Genomic DNA, 25,673 nt, shown 5'->3' with positions numbered 1-25,673 from the left:
CGGAGACTTAAAGAAACTTTTGAAAGGGATCTCAACTAGAAGTAGCTTTTGAAATAAATTAGCGACATCTAAAAGTTGCAAAATATAAGCCCTTGTTAACTCTAGGGTACAAGAAACTCGACAGAACACAAAACAAAAACCTTGCAAAAGCAAATGAACTATTATATCTTGCTTTGCAATATACAACAAAAAGATTGAAGCTATTAGCTTTATAAGCTATAATAATCCTTTGGTATACTGTATAGGCTATAGCTTTCTTATCTTCTTTACAACTAACTATGCTATACTGACCAACTACATCAGTGGTTCCCAAACTTTTCTAAGCGCGACCCAAATCTGAGTTTGGTGAACATCACGCCACCCAAGACACAGACAACCTGTACATGCAATTTCAGTACTCTACTACTTTTTCAATGTATGGTTGTTATGAATAGCGGAGAAACGTGAAGTGTGAAAGCAAATGCCACCCAACCCTCCGTTTGGAGACGACACATGATGGAGCCTGCTATACACAAGAAACAATCAACCAGTTGTAGGGTGGTCTACTAAAGCTTGACTTGCTTAGAGGTAAAGTAAAAGCACTGGGTTCGTTGCTGAGTCAAACCAGTTTCACTTCAATGCCGCTTCTTGGTGCTTAAATAATACGCTTGTTTTTCGCATGCTTAGAGTGCTTCGTCTTCAGATGTCTCTGACTTCGTTCGACAACATTTTATAGTAGCCTACATCCCACATTGCGGCTTCACAGCACCAGGATCGTGGATAAAAATGAACTTCACATTTAAAAAAATAGTTGCACAGAAATTTAATATAACTGCACAGTGCACATGAGACTTTATCAAGGCTTCCTGAAATTTAATTCACGATGAAGTATTAAAATGAAACAATTTTTTGTCTGCATTATCAATAAGGATGGTTGATGAGACACTAGGGTGCAATTATGTATAATTTTGGAAAAATTATCATTATTTAAAATAATCTTTTTACTTGCAACTTTTGATTTAGAGTCCTGCGACTGCTGTGATTCCTACAATCTGGCTAGGAGCAATATATAATATATAGCGAAATAACTTTATTTATTGTAAGATTCTATAATAGTAGGCTACATAATAAGCTTCATTCATTCATTACGTGCCGTCTCCGAGCCGAAGGTTGGCTGCTAATTGCTTCCACACGTCACGTTCCTCAGCTTTTATTTTTTTCTTCTCTGATGCTTGACAAGTCAACTCACTGTTTTACATCATCTCTCCAAGTTTGTCTCTTTCTTCCACTGCACTTTTTTCCTTCCATCATACATTAAACAGTCAACACCCAATAATGTATCTGGCCTGCAGATCTTCTCAAAATATGTCTTGCAAGCGTACATCACAAATATAGAAAAACGCTTAAATACGATCAGTGTTAAATAATTCAATGTGATTAACTACGAATGACTGTTTGGTCATCTAGTCCAGGAGTCACCAAACTACGGCCCGCGAAATGATTTCACCCGGCCCGCCACGTGCTGCGGAAAGAACTGCTGCACTACAACTTTTAGGGAAAAAGGTTACCAAACTTTTTGTAAAGGACTGATGTTGCTGTTTATCATTAGGCCACCACAAATGGGGACAGCTTAGGCCAAATTTGGAAAAATGTAATGTTTTTTCAAGAGCATTTGCATCCGGCCAGCAGCTGTTAATCTCGCAGCAATCCGGCCCTCCGAGAAAAAAGTTTGGTGACCCCTGATCTAGTCAGATGCTTCTATAGTAGGTGGCTGTTTATTACATTTTTTCTGCTTATATTGATGCTCAGGAAAAGATGTAGCCAACTAAACAGCCACCTACTAAAAAAGCGACGACTCTTCTGCTGTCAACAAAAATCTCATGACAAAGTGAGAACAACAAACAAACTTTTGCGAAACCCAAAAAAAATGTTTGAGGATTTCTTACAATCCCAACAAAAGAATTTTTTCTGCATTTTACACAATAAAAAAATAGTAGGCTGTAAGTTACTTACCATCTCTTAAAACTGCTTTAGAATTAACCCTATTATGCAAAGTCCGGCCAACTTCTTCCCATTCTGCATCCTCTTCCTCCAAATCAAGACGTTGAATCAATCGTGGATCTCCTTTGCCACCAATCAAGTACAAATGATCTTTGTACGCCACAATACATGAATCTGATACATCTTGATCAACGTCCTGAAGAAAAGCAAAAGCAGTGCATTAACAGTCAAACACAAAAATTGATTCAGCTTGTCAATCACAAAAATTTTTTGTACAAAAATAAACCGTTTTCCAAGACTGTTTTACAATATTTTAACATTAAAGGTTTTGAAATAATGCTGTTCGTCTGCACTATGCAATAGTCAAAAACTTCATGATATGATAAGGCTACTTTACATCTTCCGTTTTCTGCTTATAGCCTATACGTATTTTAAAGCAGCATATTACATGATTGGCTTTACACGTGTTCTCACCTCACTCCACATGCACTTTCTTTTTATGAAAGAGTAACATGTGGCTTAACAAATATTTTCATTCTCATACCGGAAGTTGTTTCCAGGTCAGGCTGAGCACATCAAACAATCTAATCTCTGTTTCAGCGATGACTACAAATTGGTGTCGTGAAGATGTAGAATCTTTAAACAAAACAGATGACTACAGTTTAAATTGTCACAAATCCAAACTTTAGATTTTTGTTAAAATAAAATTGGGGAGGGGGAATCGGCGTTTTTTAATCAAGCCCTGGTTTTAGGATACAGTACATCCTAAAACTTGTGGTAAATTTTTTTTTAATTTTTTTCCAAACATAACATTAATGGATGAACTGTTTTTTTTTTTAAGCCTACCGTATTCCTCCAATATATGGAGGGCTTTAGCTCCACGGCTTTTGGTTAACCTGTACAGGTGAAAGACCAGCCAGCTTGACCCTATATCTGTAACTCAGCCAGCCATGGATATTGGCTACCTTGATCCTAATACGCATAGATGCACATTTGACTTGTTTCATAATTACAAGTAGGGGATTGCCATCACTAACTGTTCTAGCAACATCAGCAACCATCACTGATTTGTGTATGGTATATTAGTTAGACTTATACCTGGACATAACCTATAACGGATCTTGTCATTATACTTTTCACAGTGTCTAAACAGTAATTTTATGATACAACATGGTTTAACAGCTGTAATTTTTTAAAAATATTTCCATGGAAAATCCGACATTGTTGTACGGAAAATCATTCAATTAAAAAAATTTCCAAAAGTAGGCTATTTCTAACGTGAGAGAAAAGGCTGCATAGTGCACACGCTAGAGACCTATTATAAACACATTACCGTCAGAGACTTTAATCTGTAGTAAATTTTTACATGTATTCGTACAAAATATTTAGAGAAACATTCACGCACTTCACTAAACGAGAGCAAAAGTCAGTGAAAGTTTCGAAATACATTTTAAGTGGATACTATATTTATTTTATTTGTTTAGCCAGCTAATAAAAAGGTTTTGAACGGAAATTAAAAATATATATATACCAGAGGTTTAATAACATACTGTTGTATAGCCTACTAAAACCGGGTCTGCTGCTATTCGGTGAGTCCGATTCGGTGAGTTCCTAACCTCTAACCCCAAACCCTAAAACGGCAATGATAATTAGGCTACGCTACCTGGTAATTTAAAAAAAAAATTGAAAAAATCCCCCGTTAAGGGATCGGACTCACCGAATCGGACTCACCGAAACGGGCCATTCCGACTAAAACCATAGCTGAAGTTGAAATCACCCCATCCACCCCCGAATTAAACAAGAACTCGACACCCTCTAATTCTCATTAATTAATTAACATTTCAAATTGATTGGTTGAGAACAACATTTAAAAACACTTCCATTCACAATGTGATGCCACCTTTCATAAAAAATGTTATGATACACAAGCGCGTTTTCCCTATAAAAAAGTTCTATATTCCAACTAAATTTGGAAAGCAATTTCAATGCTCAATTCTGGCTACTGCAGTAGTGAGTAGTCAATAGTGGAATGAAAAGCTCCATAAACTTATGAAATGTGTTCAACTTAGAAACAAGGACTCATATAAAAAATACTGGTAAAAAGCTGTATTAAGTACAAAGGATTATGAAGGTTGAGTTATTTTCTAGTTGTGGTATCGAGTAATACTAACAGATATATATAACAGAACATATTACTGTACTGATTCGATGTTCTTTTCCAAAATAAATGGTTGTTCAAGACAGACTGGTACTTGGCAGATCTCTCAACCAATTCATCTTCTTTTATCATGTTAAAGTAGAAAGAAGGCAAACGTTGAAACATCACAACTTCCATCAAATCAGTAAGAAATTCTTCCCTATTCTGAAGGTTATGCTTCACCCAGGTAATTACTCCTTCATAAACAGCTTTGACTTTATACACCTAAACATTTCGTTAATTTTAAGTTACGTAAATGGGTCTGCTACTATTCGGTGAGTCCGATTCGGTGAGTCCAATTCGGTGAGTTCCTAACCTCTAACCCTAACCCGTAACCCCTAACCCTAAAACGGCAATGATAATTAGGTTACGGTACCCGATAATTTAAAAAAAATAATTGAAAAAATCACCGAATAGGGATCGGATTCACCGAATCGGACTCACCGAATCAGACTCACCGAATCGGACTCACCGAAACGGGCCATTCCGACGTAAATAGTCACCATTTGCTAACTTCGTTGCTCTACTTTTAACGTTTTGTTTCGAAATCATCATCAGGCGCCGTTTCCACTTGCAGCAGATTGCAAATCAGCATGTTTATTTGCGAATCAGCATATTTGTTTGCAAATAAGAATGCTTATTTGAGAATCAGCATGTTTGTTTGCGAATCAGCATGTTTGTTTGCAAATACGAATGTTTATTGGCGAATCAGCATGTTTGTTTGCGAATCAGAATGTTTATTTGTTTATTTCTAAGAGTGGAGAGAACTCGCCCACTGTCATCAAATTGAGTTTGGTCCATGCCTGGATGTTGTCTTGCCATCGTTTTTGGTTCTCTGACAGGTTTGATAAAAATAGTGAAATTATGCTTGAACTATGAAATGATGTAGTCTATACTAAATAATTAATTAAGGGTAATCTATTTGTTAGTGTGCATGATGCTTTAAGTCGCAAAAATCTTTAATAAAATTATGCATTTTTGTAGCCTTCTGATCACATTAGCCATTGTAAAACATTACCGAACGTGTTTGATCAATCGATTGCAAAACAGCCATGACATCAGCAAAACATAAGCCCTTGAATTCATCTTCCTGAATAATTTCAGCGATGTGATCGTGCATCATGATCTTTGCTTTGCTGTAAATTAACTGGCAATCCAAACGTTTTCCCAAACTGCAGAGTCCAAGACAGGTGGACACAGTTAGTATTTTGACAAAGTAATTTCCACAAAAACCTTTCAGTTCTGAAAACAAGTAAATATGTAATATAACAGCTACATTTAAAAATTTTGGTCGTCATTGAAAAATTGCAATTTATCCAAGAATTCTAAAAAAACATGTTTCATAAATAACTTGGTTTTAAAAGTAGCATTTCTGCTTTCTAATTTTAAACCAGGTAACATGAAAATTTAGAAGACCTTTAGATGCTTTTGGATTCCCTTCACCACAATCGTGCAAACTCAAAAGATTTCAGCCAAAATGTGACAGTGTAAAATGTATGTTGGGTTTCCAAAAACGTCCATTTTAGTATTAAATTAGGAGCATTCATCAAAACTCAATGCATAAAATTACTGATTTTTGAAATGTCTAAGTATGCATCTCACCTCATCAATGTGCGTTGAATTAGGTGACTTTTCAGTCATCGTAAATTGTTTTATGTCATTGCAAACGACGAGTACAGTGATACACGACATCCTTTCGCGGTTAACCTGTCGCTGGACAACAAACCATGACCGACCTGTCACAAGGACTAGGGGTAGGGGGTAAAAGGTCAAATTCTTGAAACCAGCTTGCCTATTCCTAATTAGGACCAAAATAACCTAAATAAACAATAAAAATTTTTTTGCTCAAAATAGGTCATCTGCACCCCTAAAAACCCGCCGAAAGCCCCGATTTTACTTAAATCAGCATAACTTTCTCATTTTAAGGGTTATTTTGGTCAATAAAGACTCTATTTCAGTTAGAATTTCCTCTAGAAACTGATAAAAAGACTTAAACTAAGCATTTTCAAAGAAATGACTCCTAAAAATTAAGAAAACACTTAATTTTCAATTTTTCGATGCAAAATTTTCTAACTTTTTGCTAATTTCTTTGGCTATACTGCTCCAAAATTAGTGAATGACCCCAGAAATCCAAGCTAATGTTAAGAAGACATCATTCCATGCACATTTGTTGTGGTTTCCCACGACTAAAGCTCTTAAAATTAAGGAATTAGCTCAAATTTTTATTTCCGAAAATGTTTGTACATTAGCTAATGATTTTTATTTTATTTCCTAGGTTTATGAATAGTGTATAGTGTATGACAATGTCTAGCTATCAATTTATGCTTAATGATAAATTGCCTTGGATCAGTGATGTTGCTATATCCATATTTTCCCATGCATCAAATCTTGGATCCAAGAAGATAAAGGAGGTAATCACTGCTTACTCCAAAAGTCTGGTGGTAATTTGGCAAAAGTCCTTTTCATCTGAGAATATTATCAGCAGAAGCCACATTGAAAAAAAACTTGTTGCTCTTGTTAAAGACTTCTACAACAAAGTGTACATGAGAGTTCATCGAAAATCTGCAAAGAAGAAAGGAACAGAACCTAAAAATGTTTCCATGCGAGTTGCCATAGCTGAATGGAGAAGAGAAAGCGATAAATTGTTTGATATTGGAAGAAGGATGGAAACGGTTACAGGAAGGGAGAAGGTATTTTATCTTGATCAACAAACTAATCGTGAATGTCGCCTCAGTGAAGAAGTGGATGATATATTTGAAATGAATCAGGAAATCAACAGATTGGAGGCTGCTGAAAACAAAGAACGACAGATGGTAGAGGAGTTGTGTGCAATGGGCTGTCCTGAAGAGTATTCACAAATGTTTGATGGCGCTGAATCCTCTGTAGTTGGTCAAGAAACTGTGAGTCTGAACAGATCTGGTCTGGCTCGCCATACTTTACCATCAGTAGAAATTGGTGTTCAAACAGACTTGAGCTGCCCGGATAGGCCAAAGCTTAGAGTTGTTAAAAAACAAGCAACTCAAGAAATAAAATCAACTTGTGCAACGGTCTCTGCTGTCTGTGGTTTATCTACAGAAAATTCAAGAAAGTGTGTAAAAATTGTTGCAAAGAATCTGTATGGTCATGACTTTTACCTTACACCAGCAGCACAGCTAGAAGGTGAATGTGGAATAATAGATGATACTCCCAGAAATCATGTACCAGTAAAAGCAGCTGACTATGAGAACTACACTTACGTCTTACCATCATCCAGAACAATATCTGATTTTAAACAACTTCAAGCTTCAGAAGTTGAGAGGGCTGCAGCCATGGCCCTTTACCATAAACAGCCTGGATCAAAGGCTACATGGCACTATGATACAACAAGCAGGAGCTCAATTGATGGAGACTGGCCAAGTCTTATCATAAGAATCTCTAACTGTGACAAACCTGTTGAATTTAGACTCCGACCAATATATTTTGCATTTGAAAATAGGGAACAAATCATCGACCTTTTTGTCGAGTCCCTAACTCGCTTATCTGTAATAGCAAGTATTGTAGAGGGAAAGGATATCACCCCAAGTTGCATTTGGGAAACAATTGATGCTGTTATGACTGACGCTGTTTCAAAAAATCTAGAAATAGAAAACAGTATTCCTCTGAAGATCAGTTCTGATCATCATCCCTTCCACCTTCTTTGTAAGAGTCACACTGTAGAAGCTCTGGATCGATCAAACCTCAAAGTAGTGTCAATGATTGAAAAGAAGGTTAATCAAGGAGCTATCTTTGAAAGTATCAATCCAGCACTGATAATTGTCATTGTCATTCTTGTCATTCTTGTATTTGAAAGTATCAATCAGCACTGATAATTGTCATTCTTCCGTGGTAAAACTGCTATCGTTGAGGCTGGAATTGAAGCGATTCTTAACCTTGTTACTCATGACAAGTCAGCAAAGTCATCCTCAAAAGCAGATATATTTGATCACATATGTGAACGAGAGAATGTAGTGAAACGCATGTTTTTATACCAGCAAAGAAGATTTGCAAAAGTTGGTAAAGCTGCTGCGTCCATTATCAATGCAAAAGACATTCTGTTGATGCTTTTGGATGAAGTAGACAATACAAATCAGTTGGTTGAGGCCTGTAAGGTCTATATGGCAAGCGACCTTTTCATGACTGAACTAGAGGTCTTGGCTTTTTTCAACTACCATGTTACCTTCCCATTTCTCAACTGCATTGAATGTAGCTCACAGAGTGAACTTCTCCAAATCCTTCCAAGCCTATGCAATCACCTTTTAGAGAAGCGTACCGACACGTTGAGCAAATTTGAGGTGCAAATCCATGGTGTTCCGCCTCCAATGATGACAACAGATCTGGCAAAAGAAATTTGTGGAATGATGTGTTTATCTGCAGCTGAAGCAATTAAACTGCAATGTGGAAGAGAGTATGGCTTTGCTGATGAAGGTGAAAAGTTGAGAGCAACGGATCTTTCTCAACTTGAAAGCCATGAGCTTGAAGGCCTTCCTAATGAAAATCTTGTCACTGAGAGAGATTTTTCTCACTTTGATAGAGAAGCAAGAGTTGCACATTGCAGAAACCGCAAATTCAAAGCGAAGAATATCAGAAATAACATGATTCTCTACAAATCCGAAACCCAAGGAACTGTGGATAAGGTGTCTCGCAAAATTTGTGGTACCCTTGCAGTGCGTGAAGAGGCTTGGACAGATGCTCAAATAGTGAGATTTAAGGAGAGAATTGAGATGAAGCTGGCAATTGCTAAAAAATCTCAAAATTATACGAACAAACTTTTGAACCACTGCAAATCATGGGGCGGGTCATGTACTTCTGTTGATGAGCTCCATGATGTCCTTCAAAAAAAGCCAGAAATCCAAAAGGATGTCATCAAACACGAACTTGCCTATTATGTCTATACTCACAAATTTGATAAAGCAGCAAAATCAGATTTGTTTCGGCTCAACAAAATTACTCATGAAGAAAAGTTGGAAAATTTCACCATTTTGTTGGCAGGAGATGATACCAACACATCAAGCAGTACTATTTGTGATTTGCCATCAAATGATGATGTTTTAGATGCTATGAAAGACACTGAAATAATATACACTTCAAAGAATAGACAGACATATAATCTTCAAGTTAATGAACTTTGTGTTAGCGCATGGCAGAACAATATTTATCAATTTGTTTGGTACATTGGCTATGTCAAAAAGATTGAGAATGACAACTATTTGATTGATTATTTGCATCGCTCAGCAAATTCTGATCTGAAGTGGAAATATCCAGAACATGAGGATGTTGAACTCACAGAAGACTGTCAAATAGTTCCTTGCTCTGTAAAGGGTAGTTGGGACACTTCTCCTGATGCAAGAAACAGGTCATTCACATTAAAAAATGTGAAGGAAATTCGCAGTGCATTCCAAAAGCACATTCAATAACAACGAAACCGCCAGTCTATGATATATATATAAATGTATACTTATGAATGTGAGTTCCAATAATCAACTGATGACTTTATGTTTATATATATTCAGTAGTAGTTTGTAGCTGCATTTAGCATGCTGGCCGCAAAGTGTGTATGCATACGAGTAATGGATTAAAAAATGTTTAAAGCACTGTATTTACAAAAAACATCATTCAAAAACTTTAAAAATAGGAAAATTATTCATAAAAATTCATTAACAGTTACATTATTCATTCAATGGGAGAGCAAATGTGAAAACAAACTTCTAAAAAAAATTTTTGACTTTTTTTCAATTTTTTTTTGTAAATTTATGAAAAAATTGTTTTTTTTTTTCTAGCGAAAATTGAAAAATAAGGTATTTTTTTAGTTTTTTGGTCTAAAACATTAAATTGTGCTAATTTAGAGTTTTTGAATGGCTTCTCTGACTAATTCTAATAAGAATAGACACCTCATAGACCAATATAGCTCTAACATTAAAGAAAATAAGCGCGATTTCATAAAATTGTCAGTTTTTGGGGTTTTTGGGGGTGCAGACGCTGAATTTTGGCCGAAAAAATTTACAATATTTTTTTTCTGATTATTTGACATATTTTGGTTCCAATAAGCGATAGGCAAATGGGTTTTGAGATGGTACCCATAAAAAGGGTCTCTACCCCCTACCCCTACAAGGACATCTCACGACAAGACGACTTGACGCAAATTCCTTACCAAACCAATTGAAGCTTCTTCATCATAGCATGTCCGCAGCATGAGAAATAAAAACTTTATAACAAACGGTTAAAAACTGTGGAAAAACGAACAAAAGTTGCAACCGCAAGTCTATATCAGGCCGGAATGGCCCGTTTCGGCGAGTCCGATTCGGCGAGTCCGATTCGACTAGTCCGATTCGGCGAGTTCCCTATTCGGCGAGAGCCTTTTTCGGCGAGTGCCCTATTCGACGAGTTTTTGAAATTTTTAAAAGGAAATTATCGGGTACCGTAGCCTAATTACAATTGCCGTTTTTACATCGTTTTAACGTCGCTAAACGTTGAAATCGTGCAGAAAGGAATAAAAAGAAAATGTTTGAACTATTAAATTAAAATTCGTCATGTCAGTTCAGTTGTTTTTATTTTTGACCATCATATCAAAAACAATACACGTCAACATAGCAAAGGTAGAAGCGACAAAACGCGAGCGTTAAAACGTGCTTGAATTCGTCATGTCAGTTCAGTTATTTTTATTTTTGACCATCATATCAAAAACAATACACGTCAACATAGCAAAGGTGTAGAAAAAGGTAGAAGCGACAAAACGCGAACGTTAAAACGTGCTTGTGACCGAAGTAAGTTACTGAGTTGAAAGAAATTTGGCAAGGTTGCATCACCTTCAGAAAAATTTAAGATATGAAGGAAAAATAAAACGAAGAAAATGTTACAAAAAAAATAATGTTTATGTCTATAAGTTAGTACTTTTGAATAGTTAAAATCATAGGCGCCTAACTATTTTTTTGGCCGTGGGGGCGAAAGCGTGTTTCATCAGCAGCAAGGTAATTTCAGCGAAATGTCACGCAGATGGATGACGTAATTATGTCGTCACACTAGGATTGCTTTTATTGCCACACTCGGAGTTATCGCTACGTTCGACCTACCGTTAATCATTATAAACAAAGCTCGACCAAAACACATGCTATGCGTCTGCGTTGGCTAGCGGTTGATGGACTGCGACTCTTTAAGCTAAGCACAACATAAAGTTTAGCAACGAACTAGATTTATTAGCATGAAACAAGAGACGAAAAGGTTTACTAAAAGGTATACTGTAAATGGAATGAAAATACTAACTTGATCATATGCTTGAAAATATACCTGTTGAAAGCAAAATCATTCATGTTTACATCAATTCAACAGCACGTCACCTTTAATAAATTTAAAAGTTGCTGACATCCGTAAACAGCCCTTGAAAAATAGTTACAGAGAGACGTTTGATTAAGTTTTCGACTTGACATTGCTCCCTTTTCACTACAATATCGCAACTTATGGCTGACCAGCTTTCAAGTTTCAATTCGCTGTAATACGCCCGTTTTCGTGTTGCAGATGAAACAAAAGATGCGCATATTCCCCGCCTTTGATTGGGTTTCTATGGCAACGGTCGTGTGTGCGCCATGCAGTTTGCGCGAGTCCGTTGTTGTGTTGATTATGCCGCTTGGGCGACTGTGGGCAGTAAGGCTTGTACCAGCCCTTGTTACGTTGGTTAGTGGTAACCTCGGGCCGAGACTTCAAGTTCATTTTCACAGCAACCGATTCACTGCCGCGACAATTCTCTGCAGAGGTTTCGACTTTCGAAAGCGACAGCGAGGCTGTTTGCAAGCGCATTAAGTTAAACGCACGCTGCGTCAACGTAGCAAATTATGTTGTTTTTGGGTGCATTCAACATCTGATGACATTGAATCAACGCAAAATGGTAGATTTTTGCTATGTCACAGGCAGCAAAATCTGTCATTTTTACATTGATTTAACGTCTGCAGACGTTAAATCAATGTAAAAATGACAGATTTTTTTGTCTGGGGTGGGATTGTAGCATCGCTACTCGTTCTAGTGATTATTTACTGCGAAGCTGTTGCGGTTTGCATTTAAAAATGTTTTTCTGCTGCCGATCGCTAGTTCATCTATTGTTTTATGTATCAATGCCGCATAAAAAGTTGCTCCCACGCGGAAATATGCGTGGGGGCCTGGCCCCCACGGCTTAGGCGCCTATGGTTAAAATGATTAGTTTGGATCAACAAATGTGTGACCTACACTCCTACAGCTTAGATTGAAAGGAAATTATCGGGTAGGCTACCGTAGCCTAGTTATCCCGACCAGCAAAAATTTGTTCCAAGAACCCAGTTAGCCTAACAGTTCATTTTTACATTGTAGTAACAGAATGAAAAGGCTAACCAAATGTGTGGCCTATCGTTTTAACGTCGCTAAACGTTGAAATCGTGTAGAAAAGGGTGCTTTTGCTGACTAGGATACGTTGAAACTGAGAAACATTCACAGAAGCCCTACGATACGTTGCATTTTTAAGATAATGTATTCAGACGTTGAATCAATGTACAAATGAAATGTTATGCTAAATGGGTTCTTGGAACAAATCGTAGGGCTTCTGTGAATGTTTCTCAGTTTCAAAGTATCCTAGTCAGCAAAAGCTCCCTTTTCTACACGATTTCAACGTTTAGCGACGTTAACACGATAGGCCACACATTTGTTTAGCCTTTTCATTCTGTTACTACAATGTAAAAATGAACTGTGTTCTTGGAACAAATTTTTGCTGGTCGGGATAACTAGGCTACGGTACCCGATAATTTCCTTTCAATCCAAGCTGTAGGCCACACATTTGTTGGTCCAAACTAATCATTTTAACTATTCAAAAGTACTAACTTATAGACATAAACATGATCTATTTTTTTTTTTTTTGGAACATTTTCTTTGTTTTATTTTTCCTTCATATCTTAAATTTTTCTGAAAGTGTTGCGACCGTGCCAAATTTCTTTCAACTCAATAACTTACTTCGGTCACAAGCACGTTTTAACGTTCGCGTTTTGTCGCTTCTACCTTTTTCTACACCTTTGCTATGTTGACGTGTATTGTTTTTGATATCATGATCAGAAAGAAAAACAACTGAACTGACATGACGAATTCAAGCACGTTTTAACGTTCGCGTTTTGTCGCTTCTACCTTTGCTATGTTGACGTGTATTGTTTTTCATATGATGGTCAGAAATAAAAACAACTGAACTGACATGACGAATTTTAATTTAATAATTCAAAAATTTTCTTTTTATTCCTTTCTCCACGATTTCAACGTTTAGCGACGTTAAAACGATGTAAAAACGGCAATTATAATTAAGCTACGGTACCCGATAATTTCCTTTCAAAAATTTCAAAAACTCGCCGAATAGGGCACTCGCCGAAAAGGGCTCTCGCCGAATAGGGAACTCGCCGAATCGGACTAGTCGAATCGGACTCGCCGAATCGGACTCGCCGAATAGTAGCAGACCCATATCAGGCATGCAAATTTTTTTTACAGGCGGACCAACTGTAAAATAGTACATTTTCGAATCCCTAGATAATGCTTTGATTTTCGCTACAGTGAAATCATGATCTATAATAATTAACAACTGGTTATATCCGGTTCAAGGTGTTATGACAGGTTTGAGTAGCCTATATCGCAAAGAGTTACACAATGTACCAAGAACCTCAATCCCGCTCGAGCATGGTTGAAGCGCTACGCCCACGCCTGTACAATTCGCTGTAAAATTTACATTCGCTGTGACGTGCACTGAATGAAAGACTGGGATACCGGTATTGCAGTGAATGTCATCACAATAAAATAAATGGTTAATATAGAAATCAAAAGTTATTGCGCGTTTAGAAGTGACGTCACAATTTTTAATATGATGCTTGAAAGCACAGGTATTATGATATCAAATTGAAACCTTTCGAAACTTGTTAAAACTGTGCAACAATAATTCAAATTGGCCGCAAATTTTAAACCAAAATAAAAACTGGTGATGGATGTGAATAGTGTTTAAAGAAGCAAAGAAAAATTGAAACAAGTATTTGTTAAAAATCCATCATTACATCAATTTATTTTCAAAGAATACTTTCATGATCTGTAGTGACATTGGTAAGAATTCGAACCTTGCACTTGTCACTACCTCTTTTGTCACGTCAAAACTTTTTTGTCTTATCTGCACTGAACCTACCACACGTACACTATATGTGTACCCAGGTTTACAAAGCTTTTCTCAACCTCGTTACGACATGACTTTTTGTTTTGGTCGTAGTTCGTGCAGTTGTGACATTAACTGAACTTTATATCACACTGTCAAGTGTCAACCCCTTCGATTCTAACTCACCATTAAATGACTGTAACTGGTTTGTACATTTAATTAAATGTTAATGACGATTGGCTATAGCAACGTTAAGATGACCCCACAGCTTCTCACACTTAATTGTTCCAAAACACTAGGATACTGGATCCTTCTATAATAGAAATTTCATTTTAAAATATTTTTAGTTCCGTGATGTGTAAATGCTACAGTGCAGTCAACATTATAGCTACTAATTAAGCTCAGAACATTGATTACGCAAAATCATTTGGACTTTCTGAACAACAAAAAGCTAAGTAAAGCATGTTAGCTAGTATTGATGGCTTATTTACAATACATTTTAGTTTGATTCAATTGATTGTATTATTATTGGGCTTCTGAATGATATTGTTTGCCTAATTTATTTTGTGTACGGTTCGTCGTCGTGTGAGCCTCTGGGGCCGAGGGTCTATCCTTTTACCACCCCAGATTTGCGATGTTCCCGGACTACACTGGAAGGCTACTAGAGAACAGCCAGTCTTTGGTTTCATCATCCATGACACGCAGAACTTCCACTCCGTTGGGTGGCTTGAAGATGGTGCAATCGTTGATGATGTGGTCTGCAGTCTGTTCCTCGGCACCACATTCACAGGAGGAGGGAGAGACCATTCCCCATTGGTGCATGGTTGAGCGGAAAAGCCTGACGCCCGTACGGAGACGATTGAGGCGCACCCATGCCTGTCTTGATGGGTCTGCTACTATTTGGTGAGTCCGATTCGGTGAGTCTGATTCGGTGAGTTCCTAACCTCTAACCCCTAAAACGGCAATGATAATTAGGCTATGGTAGCCAATAATTTAAAAAAAAATTTGAAAAAATCCCCCGTTAAGGGATCAGACTCACCGAATCGGACTCACCAAATCGGACTCACCGAAACGGGCCATTCTGGTCGTGATAGTGCTAGGATAATGGGGCGTGTGTTGTGTACGGTTGATTGAAATTTAATTAGTCATAAACACACAGTTTTTGTATTAAACTAGAACTACTAATTGTTTTTTGAAAGATTGCAATGGGTTGCTGGGTATAAAACAAATACAGTCTATGGCTACCAAAACTTACCATATGTGGTAAATATAACACCTGAGTAGAAACAAATTTATGCCAAAAAGCAGATTTAACTTAACAGGTAAAAATGTGACAGATTTTTTAGATAACTTACTTACTTACATGCAAACCTACAAAGAGTACCGATAAACAGAAACTTTGAGAATCAAAGGTTTAAGCTAAACAAAAAGAAATGTTTGCATAAATGAGACAACACAACTGTCTCAGTTTGGTCAAAATGTAAAACATATCAACTTTAAAATTCTTCTTGAGGTTAGCGAACACAGATTCTAGCTTGCGATCTATTGCATCTGTAATTTCGTATTCCTTAATCTGTTTCCAAGTAAACTTCTGTTTTCTTTAGGTAAGCTGCTGCTTTGGTATCTGTTATCCTAGTTTGATGTGATGTCCTAAGCAATTAAAAACTTAACATCCTTCAAAAATCTACTCTTAGCATAGAAATACTACTGTAGAAGCAAAACTCAAGCCAACATGCCTGCTCAATAACTGTTGTCAACTTGTCATTGTCAATAACACAGAGCACAGCACAAAACAAACTCCCGCCCTAACTTGTCCACTCGCGATAAAAACCGAGCAGTGTTTCCAGTCCATCTCTATGAAGCAGTTCATGGTACAATATTAAAAACATCAACAATCAACCGGTACTGGAGTAGTTTTGACATTACTCTGTTGCTGTTTCCTAAAATAGGTCAACAGATGACCAAGGTTTGAGTTAAACCAGCAACAGGCATGCTATGATAAGGAAGTGTTAATCAGTTTAGTCAGGAAAGGGCGCCAAGTCGTCTAGTGGTGCGATATACCATGAGATGAAATGTCCTTGCAACAGGTCAGCCGTGGTCAGTTGTCCAGTGACAGGTCGGCCGCAACAGGATGTCCTGTTGCCACAAATGACATGGTAAACTAATGCATGGGTGAGAAGATTGAAACAAATGCACATATGAAGATGTAAAATTAGCAAAATCCAGACACAGAAAGCAAAAGACATGAGCACCAATGCATAAAGTTAAAAACTGAACCAATTCAAAGTCAAACAGTGGAGATAGAAATCTAAAAAGTAGTGTAAAACCGAAATAAGTATACAATTTTCAGTACCATCCATTTAAAGAAAATTAGAAGCAAGGAATAAATCTTCCAAGTAATCTTCTTCAATTTTAATAGCCCCTGTGTAGATGTATGTAAGAATGCATTCCATCACACCGGCATTCATGTTTTTGATGTCAGCAAATGAATCATATTTTTCTTTCATCTACAAATCAAACTCAATGTCATGTCACTTATCACAAGAGAGTCAGAACTAATCCAATCAATTAAAATTTATACTATTCATGATTTCATGCTCATTTTAATTGAATATAATTAATATGTTAAAAGGTTATGTATAATTTCTCTTCTCAAATTCTTATAATTTTATCTATTTAGGCAAATTGATTGACAATGCCATGATACCTCAACTTCAAACAACTTCCTGAAGAAAGGTGATGCTTTTCCAACAATTGTTTTGTGAACTCGAAAATCTTTTCCATCAACATGAAGTATTGCATCACATGAGGATCCCGATTCAAATCGCTCTCTAAATAATCGAAACTTCATTAGGTTGCATTGTTTTTTTACAACCAAAGTTTTTATCTTTTGATGTTTTGTGTGCCAGTTACATTACAACAGAATTCGCCTAACTTAAGATGTGGCTAGTGGCTAGCAATATGACTTAGAACCTAAGGCTACAGTACATTACGTCTCTTGAGCATGAAGTCATGTGCTCAAGAGCATATTTTGGCATAAAAGAACTTCATCCGTACATAAAAATACACAAATTTGATACCAATAAAAAAATAGAAAAATTTAAAAGCTAAAGATATTGATTGATGAAATGCTTTCTTTAAAAATCAGCATTGTTAATTTGTTTGGCATCAAACTTACTCATTAACAGTGAAAAATCAGGTGCAACTCCAGACTAGACCAGTAAAGATTATGACAAGTCAATACTGAAACAAAATTTAACTGAGTAAATTCATGCAAACAATTGTGCAACAAAGATCACATACAGTTTTGTTCAACAAATGTCACTGCATCTTTTTTTTATGAAATCAAATTTACCAAGGGAAACTATTACATTCCAACACAATTGAAAAATAAAAATGATTGACCTTTTTTACTCACAAGTAAAAACAATGGAAAACAAACCACATTAAAAAAATGTAGAATGAGATAATAATGTTTATAGCTGGTGCTTTCGTTGGGAAAACATAACGCAATTTTAAAAAAGTGACACAAAAGAGAGCTGAAAGCAGTGGAAAAATAAAATCTTCAAATGGGCTGTTTCGAATATGAATGAAGTTTGTCAAAAAAAAGTGCTTCTGAACTGTGTCGAACTGAGGTCCTATGAAACCTCACTCACACACTCTGGATAATAGTAAAAGTATATATATGTTTATAAAAACAATATATATATGAATAAATAGTGTAAAAGTTGGCTTACCGATTCAGGTCAGACATAAAGTTTTTTGCATAGTTTTTAATCTCTTCACAAATTTGAGTGGCCATTGCAAGTCTCAAAACTTTTATTAGTGGACAATTAACAAGCTAGATATAATGAGTCAAGTCAAGTTATTTTGTTTCAACAGCACAACAAAACAAACAAGCAGAGTAAACAAAATTGTCAAAACAATGCATTGTACAATTGTAGGAGAGATTATGGCGCAACCAGGATGATAGTGAAAGACCATAAGTGGTCATCTAGTGAGTCACCACCCCATAACAATAAATCTAACTACACATTAATATAGGCTACACAATTGTGCACTGTGCAGAGGCAGGCACACTACTTTAATAAATAAAAAGAACAATATTGGAATATAACAACATCATCTGGTGGCCAAATTTCAAATATCAAATTATTAAAGTAGAAGCAGTTCAACAAAGAGCCACAAAACTTGTGTTTGGATTTCGAGAACTAACTTATCCAGAAAGGCTGCAAAAACTTGGTCTGCCCACTACAGAACACAGAAAACTCCGAGGTGATTTCATTGAAACATTTAAATACATGCATGGCTTGTATGATGTCAATGTCAACAATCTATTCACACTGAACCTGAAAAACATTGCTACAAGAGGACACAGCCTTAAGCTGGAAAAGCCAAGGCCCAAGACCAGAAAATTTGGTAACTTTTTTACTTGCCGTGTGATCAATGAGTGGAACAGTCTCCCTGAGCATGTGGTTGCTTCGCCAATGTGTAAATTCGTTTAAAGCTTCATTAGATAAATTTTTCCAAAACCGGGATACTGTGTACACCCCACAATGTTTCTAATTTTTATGTTGTGTTTGTGTAAGCTTACCACAATAAGTTTTGTTTCCAAAATTTTTAACGTTACTTTCTATTTATACTGTTGTTGCCAATATCTAATACTGTAGTCTGTAGTGTACTATTTATTGTTGTGATTGTGTAGCCTACTGTTATTACTGTACCAACACTAGTGTTCAATTACACTGTTAACATTAGGCATTCCAGCAGTCACTGCCTAATTGATGCATACCAATATTGCTTTAGTGCAATAACAAAAACTTTGGTATTTTTTTGGTGTGTCTTTTTACCTAGTCACATTGATATTACATAGCTGTTTACTTTTGCGTGTGTATCACTGTTGATACCTCTGTTAATCTTAATATTGTTATTATCTTAATTAGTTGTTTACTGTACGTGATTAAAAGATGAATAAGCACTCTGCTTTACAACATCTCATATATTATTATTATTATATTTAGTTACTGACATTAAGAAAAAACTGCTGCTGCTTTGAATCTTCATTCTCTGGCTGAGAAAGCCAAAGATAAAGATTAAAAGCAGCAACCAGTACCGGTATGTGTTAAAAAAGTGATGTGTTAAAATACAGCGTTTGCCAAAGTTTCACTGAAATAATGGGGAAAAAACGTAAAGGCCACCACCACAATGTAACAACCATAATGCTAAACAGAACACCATGTTAAAATGCATATTGCCTATGTTATTGTTTTGTTACATTCAAGCAATCTTGAACCATAAACTAGGCCAGTGGTTCCCAACGTTTTTTTGAAGCGACCCAAATATTCTACAAAATAAAGTTTAAAAAATTTTGCCACCCAAGCATAACCTGATATTTTACTTTGAAGGCATTCAAAAACAAATATGATGCCTACATTATGTGTTGATAGCGTTTTAGGTTGGCCAAAACTTCCCAAAACCAACATGAAGTAAGAATGAAAGGAGGTAGCCTACATGCAAAATGGTCGATAAACACAGTTTCACTTGCAAGATTTTGCTTTATTGCAATATATCATACAAACAGCTACTTTACTAAAGATTTTACCTGTTTGAAAAAAAAAACAAGCAACCCACTAACTTTAAGTGACCACTAACTTTAAGTGACCACTAAGCACAAGAACTTAACTAACAAGTGTCACTTTGGGTCAAGTGACCAATAACCACAAGAACTTTGAACAGCTTCAAAGCAAGACTGGATCACCACTGGAGATATAGAGAAGTTAAATTTGACCCACTTGGATACTAATATTTTGCAAGTAGCCTACTGGCCGCTTCCACTAACGTTGATATTCACTGCATCTTGTAACTTGTACAGTATATACTGTTTGTAACCCACTACGTATGATTTATATATTGTATACCTATCTCTACTGACAGTTATGCTATCTTATATGGTGTCTTCAGCCCCAGGTGTTTTTGTTTGATTTTCAGTGTTATACTGTGCCTTTATATGATGTGTATGCTCTAGGTCAGTGGTTCTCAACCGGGGGTCCGCGGACCCCAAGGGGTCCGTGAAGCAATTTCCGGGGGTCCGCGAAAGTTTCCGAGTTTTCAACATGACGGATAAATTAAAAAATTTAAAAATTGTTTGTGCTTTGTTTATGTATTAGCCTACAGTGATTCTTAAACTGTAAGTCGCAACGCACTGGTGCGTCGTTTGAAATTGCAAAGGACATTGCACAAAGGTTTGGTTTCTTAACTAAAATATCATATAAATTACTTAAACCTTTTAATAAGGCTATGTTCAACTAAATTCTTTTAAGACAACAGATTGTTGATCAATGATTAATTTAGAAATACAAACGTTAGTCAGCAGTCTATCACCACTCACAGTTTTGCAATGACAAAGATTATATGTAACGAATTAATATTGATTTCAAATGAAAAAAGGGAGAAATTCTTTGTAACAGTCGCAAGTATTCTATTAACTTTTGATAAAAGTTATACAAAAACATCAAATGAGCATATAGCTTACCGATGTTTGATCCTGTGTGCCAACATATAGCTCATAAGTCATAACATAATTTTGTCAATCCCATCAATCGTCAAGTGCGTTGCGAATTCAGCAAATTTTTTTAAGTGTGTTGCTTTGAAACTTATGTAACATATGATTCCATAAGGAAACGCGATATACCAAAATTTCAAATTGAAATTTTTAGGGGTCTGCGACCGCTTCGAAGACACCAAAAGGGGTCCACCATGACAAAAAGGTTGAGAACCACTGCTCTAGGTAGTATTGACTCGTTTTCTTGGTGTTTTTTCTTGTTTATGACTTCCTTGTTGGTATTCTATTTTGTTTTTTTTTCTTAATATTGCTACGTAAGTTATCATGAAGGTGAAAAAGCACTACTGTGCTTGTAACACCATTGTTATTATTATTATAAGACCATGACCCATAGGTTGGGAACCACTGAACTAAGCTATAGCACATGAAAATGAATGAACATGAAAGTTTAAGGTTGAAGAATTTAGACCTAGTTGCTTTTTCGTTAGCCTATGCTGCTTCTAATTGACATATTTCTGCCCAGTAGGCCTATCCCTGATTTCTATAAACGTTTTCACCTGTAGAGGTAGGCTACAGTAGATATTGTAGCTTGCATCTACACAATTGCGGAAAGCTACGATAAGGCAGTTACAGATCAAAGTGGTCCTCAATTGAATAGCCTATACAATTTTAACTTCTGTAGTGTAATGCTGGAAAGGGTAGGCTAAGACTAGCAACTTTCTATTGTCTTTTCTAGAATGTCACCTTGCTAAACAAAGGGCAAATTCGAAAAAAGTCCCGATAACAAAACAAAAGTATCCATCAGACAGGGGCAATACGCATTACACACAGGAGGCAGTAGAGATTCCGTGCAATTTGTTTTTATTTCTAGAGGAAACGATGCATGCTGGATCTAAAAAATGCAAACCGAAGAAGTGTTTGAAATCGAAATAAGATACCGTAATCTTAATAGGCTACCCACTACGGAAAGACAACATAATGTAGCCCACCACCAAGAAGTCACGAACTGTGAATCTGTGATTACAAGATCATATGCAAGAAATGCAGGGAAAGCTACATTGGCAGCACGATCTGCCCACTCCATTCCCGCCTGAACGACCACGTTAGCTTAGATAAAAACTCAGTCTTTGATTATCAACAACATTGGCTCGCCGACTTTGAATTTACAACCACTGCCAGAGAAAACGACGCGGTACAAATACGCTTCAAAGAGGCTATTTTCATAAGTAAACAGAATCCAAAAATCAACAAACGTGCCGAAAGGGAAGAACTACGTCATCTAATCCATTAATCCACTGATTCAACAAAATTTCACAGAATAAAGCCTAACAACAACACAAAAACTCAACAGACAGCAGCCTCAAGCAAGAAGAGCCGCATTAAAGAACGACTCACTGACTTCAACACCATTCGTCATCGCAATGCGACTGTGCCATATTTTAAACTGATTGTTCTGCTTTGGTATACATCGTCATTATAACGTCCGCGTTTTGTCGCCTCTACCTTTTTCTAGAACTCTGCCATGTTTGCCATACCGGTATATTGTTTTTTTCGTTGTGATGGTCAAAAATGAAAAAAAGCTGAACTAAACATGACTAGGGAACTGTGTTACGAAAGCTGCTGCAATTCGCTATTACCGCTGCGAACTCGCAGCATCAGGCTGAAAGGCTAAGCAACAATCATGTCGCTAAAAGCGAAACTCAATCGATTGTATGATAATAATTAATATTAATATCCATACATTGAACAAATCGCAAGGTTGCAACATTTTTAAAATCAGGGCTGAAAAATGATAATTATTTCAGTGTGATTGGAAAAAAAGAGAATCCCAAATTAGCTTGGCATGAAACATTTTGTGTAGGCTACTTTGGTGAATATTTTCCCCGGTGTCAACGATTAGATCTTTCAGCAAAAGCCTATGTTTAAGATCATCATTTCAAACGAATCAACAGGCTTTGGTCCAGTGAAATCTTTGCTGTCTCATCTCATGTAGGCTACAATATTACACAAAGACAAATTATTTACAGCAGTTATTATTTGCGGCGAATTTCGTTTTTCTCAAATTCTTAGTTGTTCATGAATCATGCCACTCTGTGGCGCTTTTATTTCTGACCATCACAGCAAATTCATATTTTGTTTATTCTCAAATTAATGTTGATTTGGACAGTTTCATAGAAGGATTCGTAGAATTTCATAGAAGATGATGATGATAGAAGGATTACTCAGATATAAGTGATTTCATATTTGTTGGTGCCCAAATTAACATGTTATTTGGAACAATTTCATAGAAGCATTAATCAGATTCAGGTAACTTTATACTTTGTTAATGCCCAAATTAACACATGTTGATTTGAACAGTTGAATTGATGGATCTGTTAGATTCAGATAAATTCATATTTTGTTGGTGCCCAAATTAAGATGTTAATTTGAACAGTTTTATAGATAGATTAAACAGATTCAGGTAGTTTCATAATTTGTTTTTAGCTATTTAAATTAACATGTTGATTGGGACAGTTTCATTATATATGTAGAAAGACTAATCAGATTCAAGTAATTTAATATTTTGTTGGTGCCAAAATTAACACTGGTTTGACTAGTTTTATGAAAGGATTAAGGAAACAGTTCAGTTCATGGTTTTATAATTATGTAATATAGTTTTTCTAATTATTTGTACCCAAATATACGCATTTTTTAATGTACGGCTGTGGGTGTGTTCGATTCCCAGTTCCCACTACTGCCAAAACTCTTTTTTCTTCTGTAATTACCAAACAGAGTTCAAGCATTCGGTACAAAAAGTCTGATTGTATGTACCTAGTGAGCAAAAGCAAAGTGAGGTGGGCAGTAGCGCGCTACTTTTTTAATAAAAGTAGCATAGCGACGCTACTTTTTAGTTGGAGTAGCGGCTGCAGTAGCGGCGCTATTTTTATTCCAAAGTAGCGGGAGAGGCGCTACTTTTTTTCAGTCGCACTCCCGCTACCCGCTACTTTTTAATTTATTTTGAAAAAAATGCTTGTTTTTTTGCAATACTGGCGTGGTCAAGCAGCTATATAATCGGCTTGGTTGCAAAGTTTCGGTCTTTTCTAGCTGACGTCAACTTCTTCGGCGAATATCTCCGTGTGATGAAGCCTATCTGCCAGGCTTTAGACATTCTCCAGGGCGAGTCCAAGGCATATTACGGAGTCTTGCTTCCAACCATCACAATTAGCGGGAAGAAGTTGACCGAGATCAGTGATCTTGTGACCTGTGAGGAGTTGAAAGTAAAAGTCCTTGAAGGGGTGAAGAAACGATTCAACAAGTGCTTCAACAACATGAAATGCGTTATGGCATCATGTCTTCATCCCTCCTTCAAGACGTCGTGGCTACAATTCTGCACTCCGTTTCCACAGATGATGCTGATGCACTGCGAGAAAAAGTCAAGACAAATGTAATTCGACTGTTGCGGGAGACATCAAGCCAGGTTGATACCGAGAAGAGTGACACCAACACCAGTCATGACTCCGAGGATGTATTTTTTGGAGTGTTTGCGCCATCCCATGAAACGTCGGTGCAGAAGGAAGCAATAATTGTGGATGCCTTTTTTTCGGACAAGAGCAAGTCCTTGAGCTTTTCGAATACCGAGTTAAAACATCTGTTCATTAAATACAACACCCCCATTCCTTCCAGTGCTGCGGTGGAGAGACTTTTCTCTGTTGGAAAAGATGTGCTTATGCGAAAGCGGGCAGGACTTAGTTACTCTCATTTTGAAATGCTCGTGTTTTTGAAAGATGCGTAACAATAAATTTCCCTTAGAATGTGTTTTCTATAACGACGTTAAAATGACAGCGTAAACAAATGATAACATTCGTTTTCAAGGTCATTTTTGCGTCACTAGGGACTTGAGTGTTTCCTAGTGTCATTTTAGACAAAAGTAGCGAATGAAGTAGCGGTAGCGCGCGCTACTTTGGCCCGAGTAGCGGTAGCGGGTAGCGCGTTACTTTTGTAAATTGGTAGCGGTAGCGCGCGCTACTTTGGCCCAAGTAGCGATAGCGGGTAGCGTGCTACTTTAAAAGTAGCGGGTGCCCACCTCTGGATGTGTGTGAAAAGATAAGGGAAGGTCTTAGTTAAGCTGCCAGTCTGAGAGATGAGTTCTGACCTCAATCCCATTGTAAAATAACACAATTGAAAAGTACAGCCTAAATAATTAATGGGTCAAAAATAAATTTGTTACTAAAATGACCTCCTCCCACCTTAAATAGGCACTAAAATGGACTGGTCTAATATCATAAGTGGTGTCCTCCAAAGCAGTATCTTGGGTCGTGCGCGGACATTTTGCCGAAAGACATTTTGCCGAAACCCATTTTGCCGAAAGGACATTATGCCGAAGGACATTTTGCCGAATGGACAAATTGCCGAATGGACTAATTGACGAAAGAACTAATTGCCGAATGGACAAATTGCCGAAACAATTTGGAAAAAAATTACTTTGAAGTGACACAAGTCTCGTTACTATGCAAGCAGTGCTTTTGAAATAGAATTACTTTGCTTCTGTTGTTTGCTTAAAAATTACTTTGAAGCAACACCAAGTCTCGTTACTATGCAAGCAGTGCCTTTGAGCTGGTAATTATTTTGAAGTGACACCAAGTCGCAAGTCTCATTGCTATGCAAGCAGTGCCTTTAAACTGGTAATTATTTTGAAGTGACACCAAGTCTCGTTACCATGCAAGCAGTGGCTTTGAAGTAGTAATTACTTTGCTACTGTTGTTTGCCTAAAAATTGCTTTATATACAGTCTCCACAGTTTTGGAAATC

At 36.8% G+C, this 25,673-nt stretch overlaps 2 protein-coding genes across 3 annotated transcripts in view; both read right to left on the bottom strand.

The window, feature by feature from the left end:
* The window catches only part of LOC145774649 (uncharacterized), a 28,026-nt gene extending 25,648 nt beyond the window's left edge, over positions 1-2,378 (bottom strand). Inside the window, exon 1 of the mRNA XM_082585942.1 lies at positions 1,993-2,378. The gene's annotated coding sequence lies outside the window, so the exon portion shown is untranslated. The remainder of the gene's footprint in view (positions 1-1,992) is intronic.
* Positions 2,083-18,167, bottom strand: LOC145774648 (kelch-like protein 38). Of its 2 annotated transcripts, none has more exons than XM_082585940.1 (7): positions 18,062-18,167; positions 17,032-17,155; positions 16,678-16,831; positions 5,196-5,419; positions 4,182-4,402; positions 2,525-2,616; positions 2,083-2,176 (listed from the first exon to the last, which is right to left on the bottom strand). In XM_082585940.1, exons 3-6 carry the CDS (start codon positions 16,682-16,684, stop codon positions 2,577-2,579), a joined length of 492 nt encoding a protein of 163 aa, XP_082442066.1. In that variant the 5' UTR covers positions 16,685-16,831; positions 17,032-17,155; positions 18,062-18,167; the 3' UTR covers positions 2,083-2,176; positions 2,525-2,576. The 2 variants fall into 2 exon arrangements, with proteins under 2 accessions (XP_082442066.1, XP_082442067.1); XM_082585941.1 differs by having other exon boundaries at positions 16,678-16,843; positions 17,045-17,155.
* Between the last annotated feature and the right edge of the window lie 7,506 nt (positions 18,168-25,673).

Source organism: Aplidium turbinatum, chromosome 7 (genome assembly GCF_918807975.1).
Source record: "Aplidium turbinatum chromosome 7, kaAplTurb1.1, whole genome shotgun sequence".
Taxonomy (NCBI): Eukaryota; Metazoa; Chordata; class Ascidiacea; order Aplousobranchia; family Polyclinidae; genus Aplidium; species Aplidium turbinatum.
The sequence above is the reverse complement of the archived record's forward strand: the minus strand, read 5'-3'. Positions and strand labels throughout refer to the sequence as shown.

Excerpts from the sequence above, each read along its gene's own strand:
- LOC145774648 (XM_082585940.1), bottom strand. Across the intron at positions 4,403-5,195 it reads CGATTGATCAAACACGTTCG|GTGTATAAAGTCAAAGCTGT; the intron begins GTAATGTTTTAC and ends CGAAATGTTTAG. Across the intron at positions 2,617-4,181 it reads TGGAAAAGAACATCGAATCA|ATTCTACATCTTCACGACAC; the intron begins GTACAGTAATAT and ends TTTTGTTTAAAG.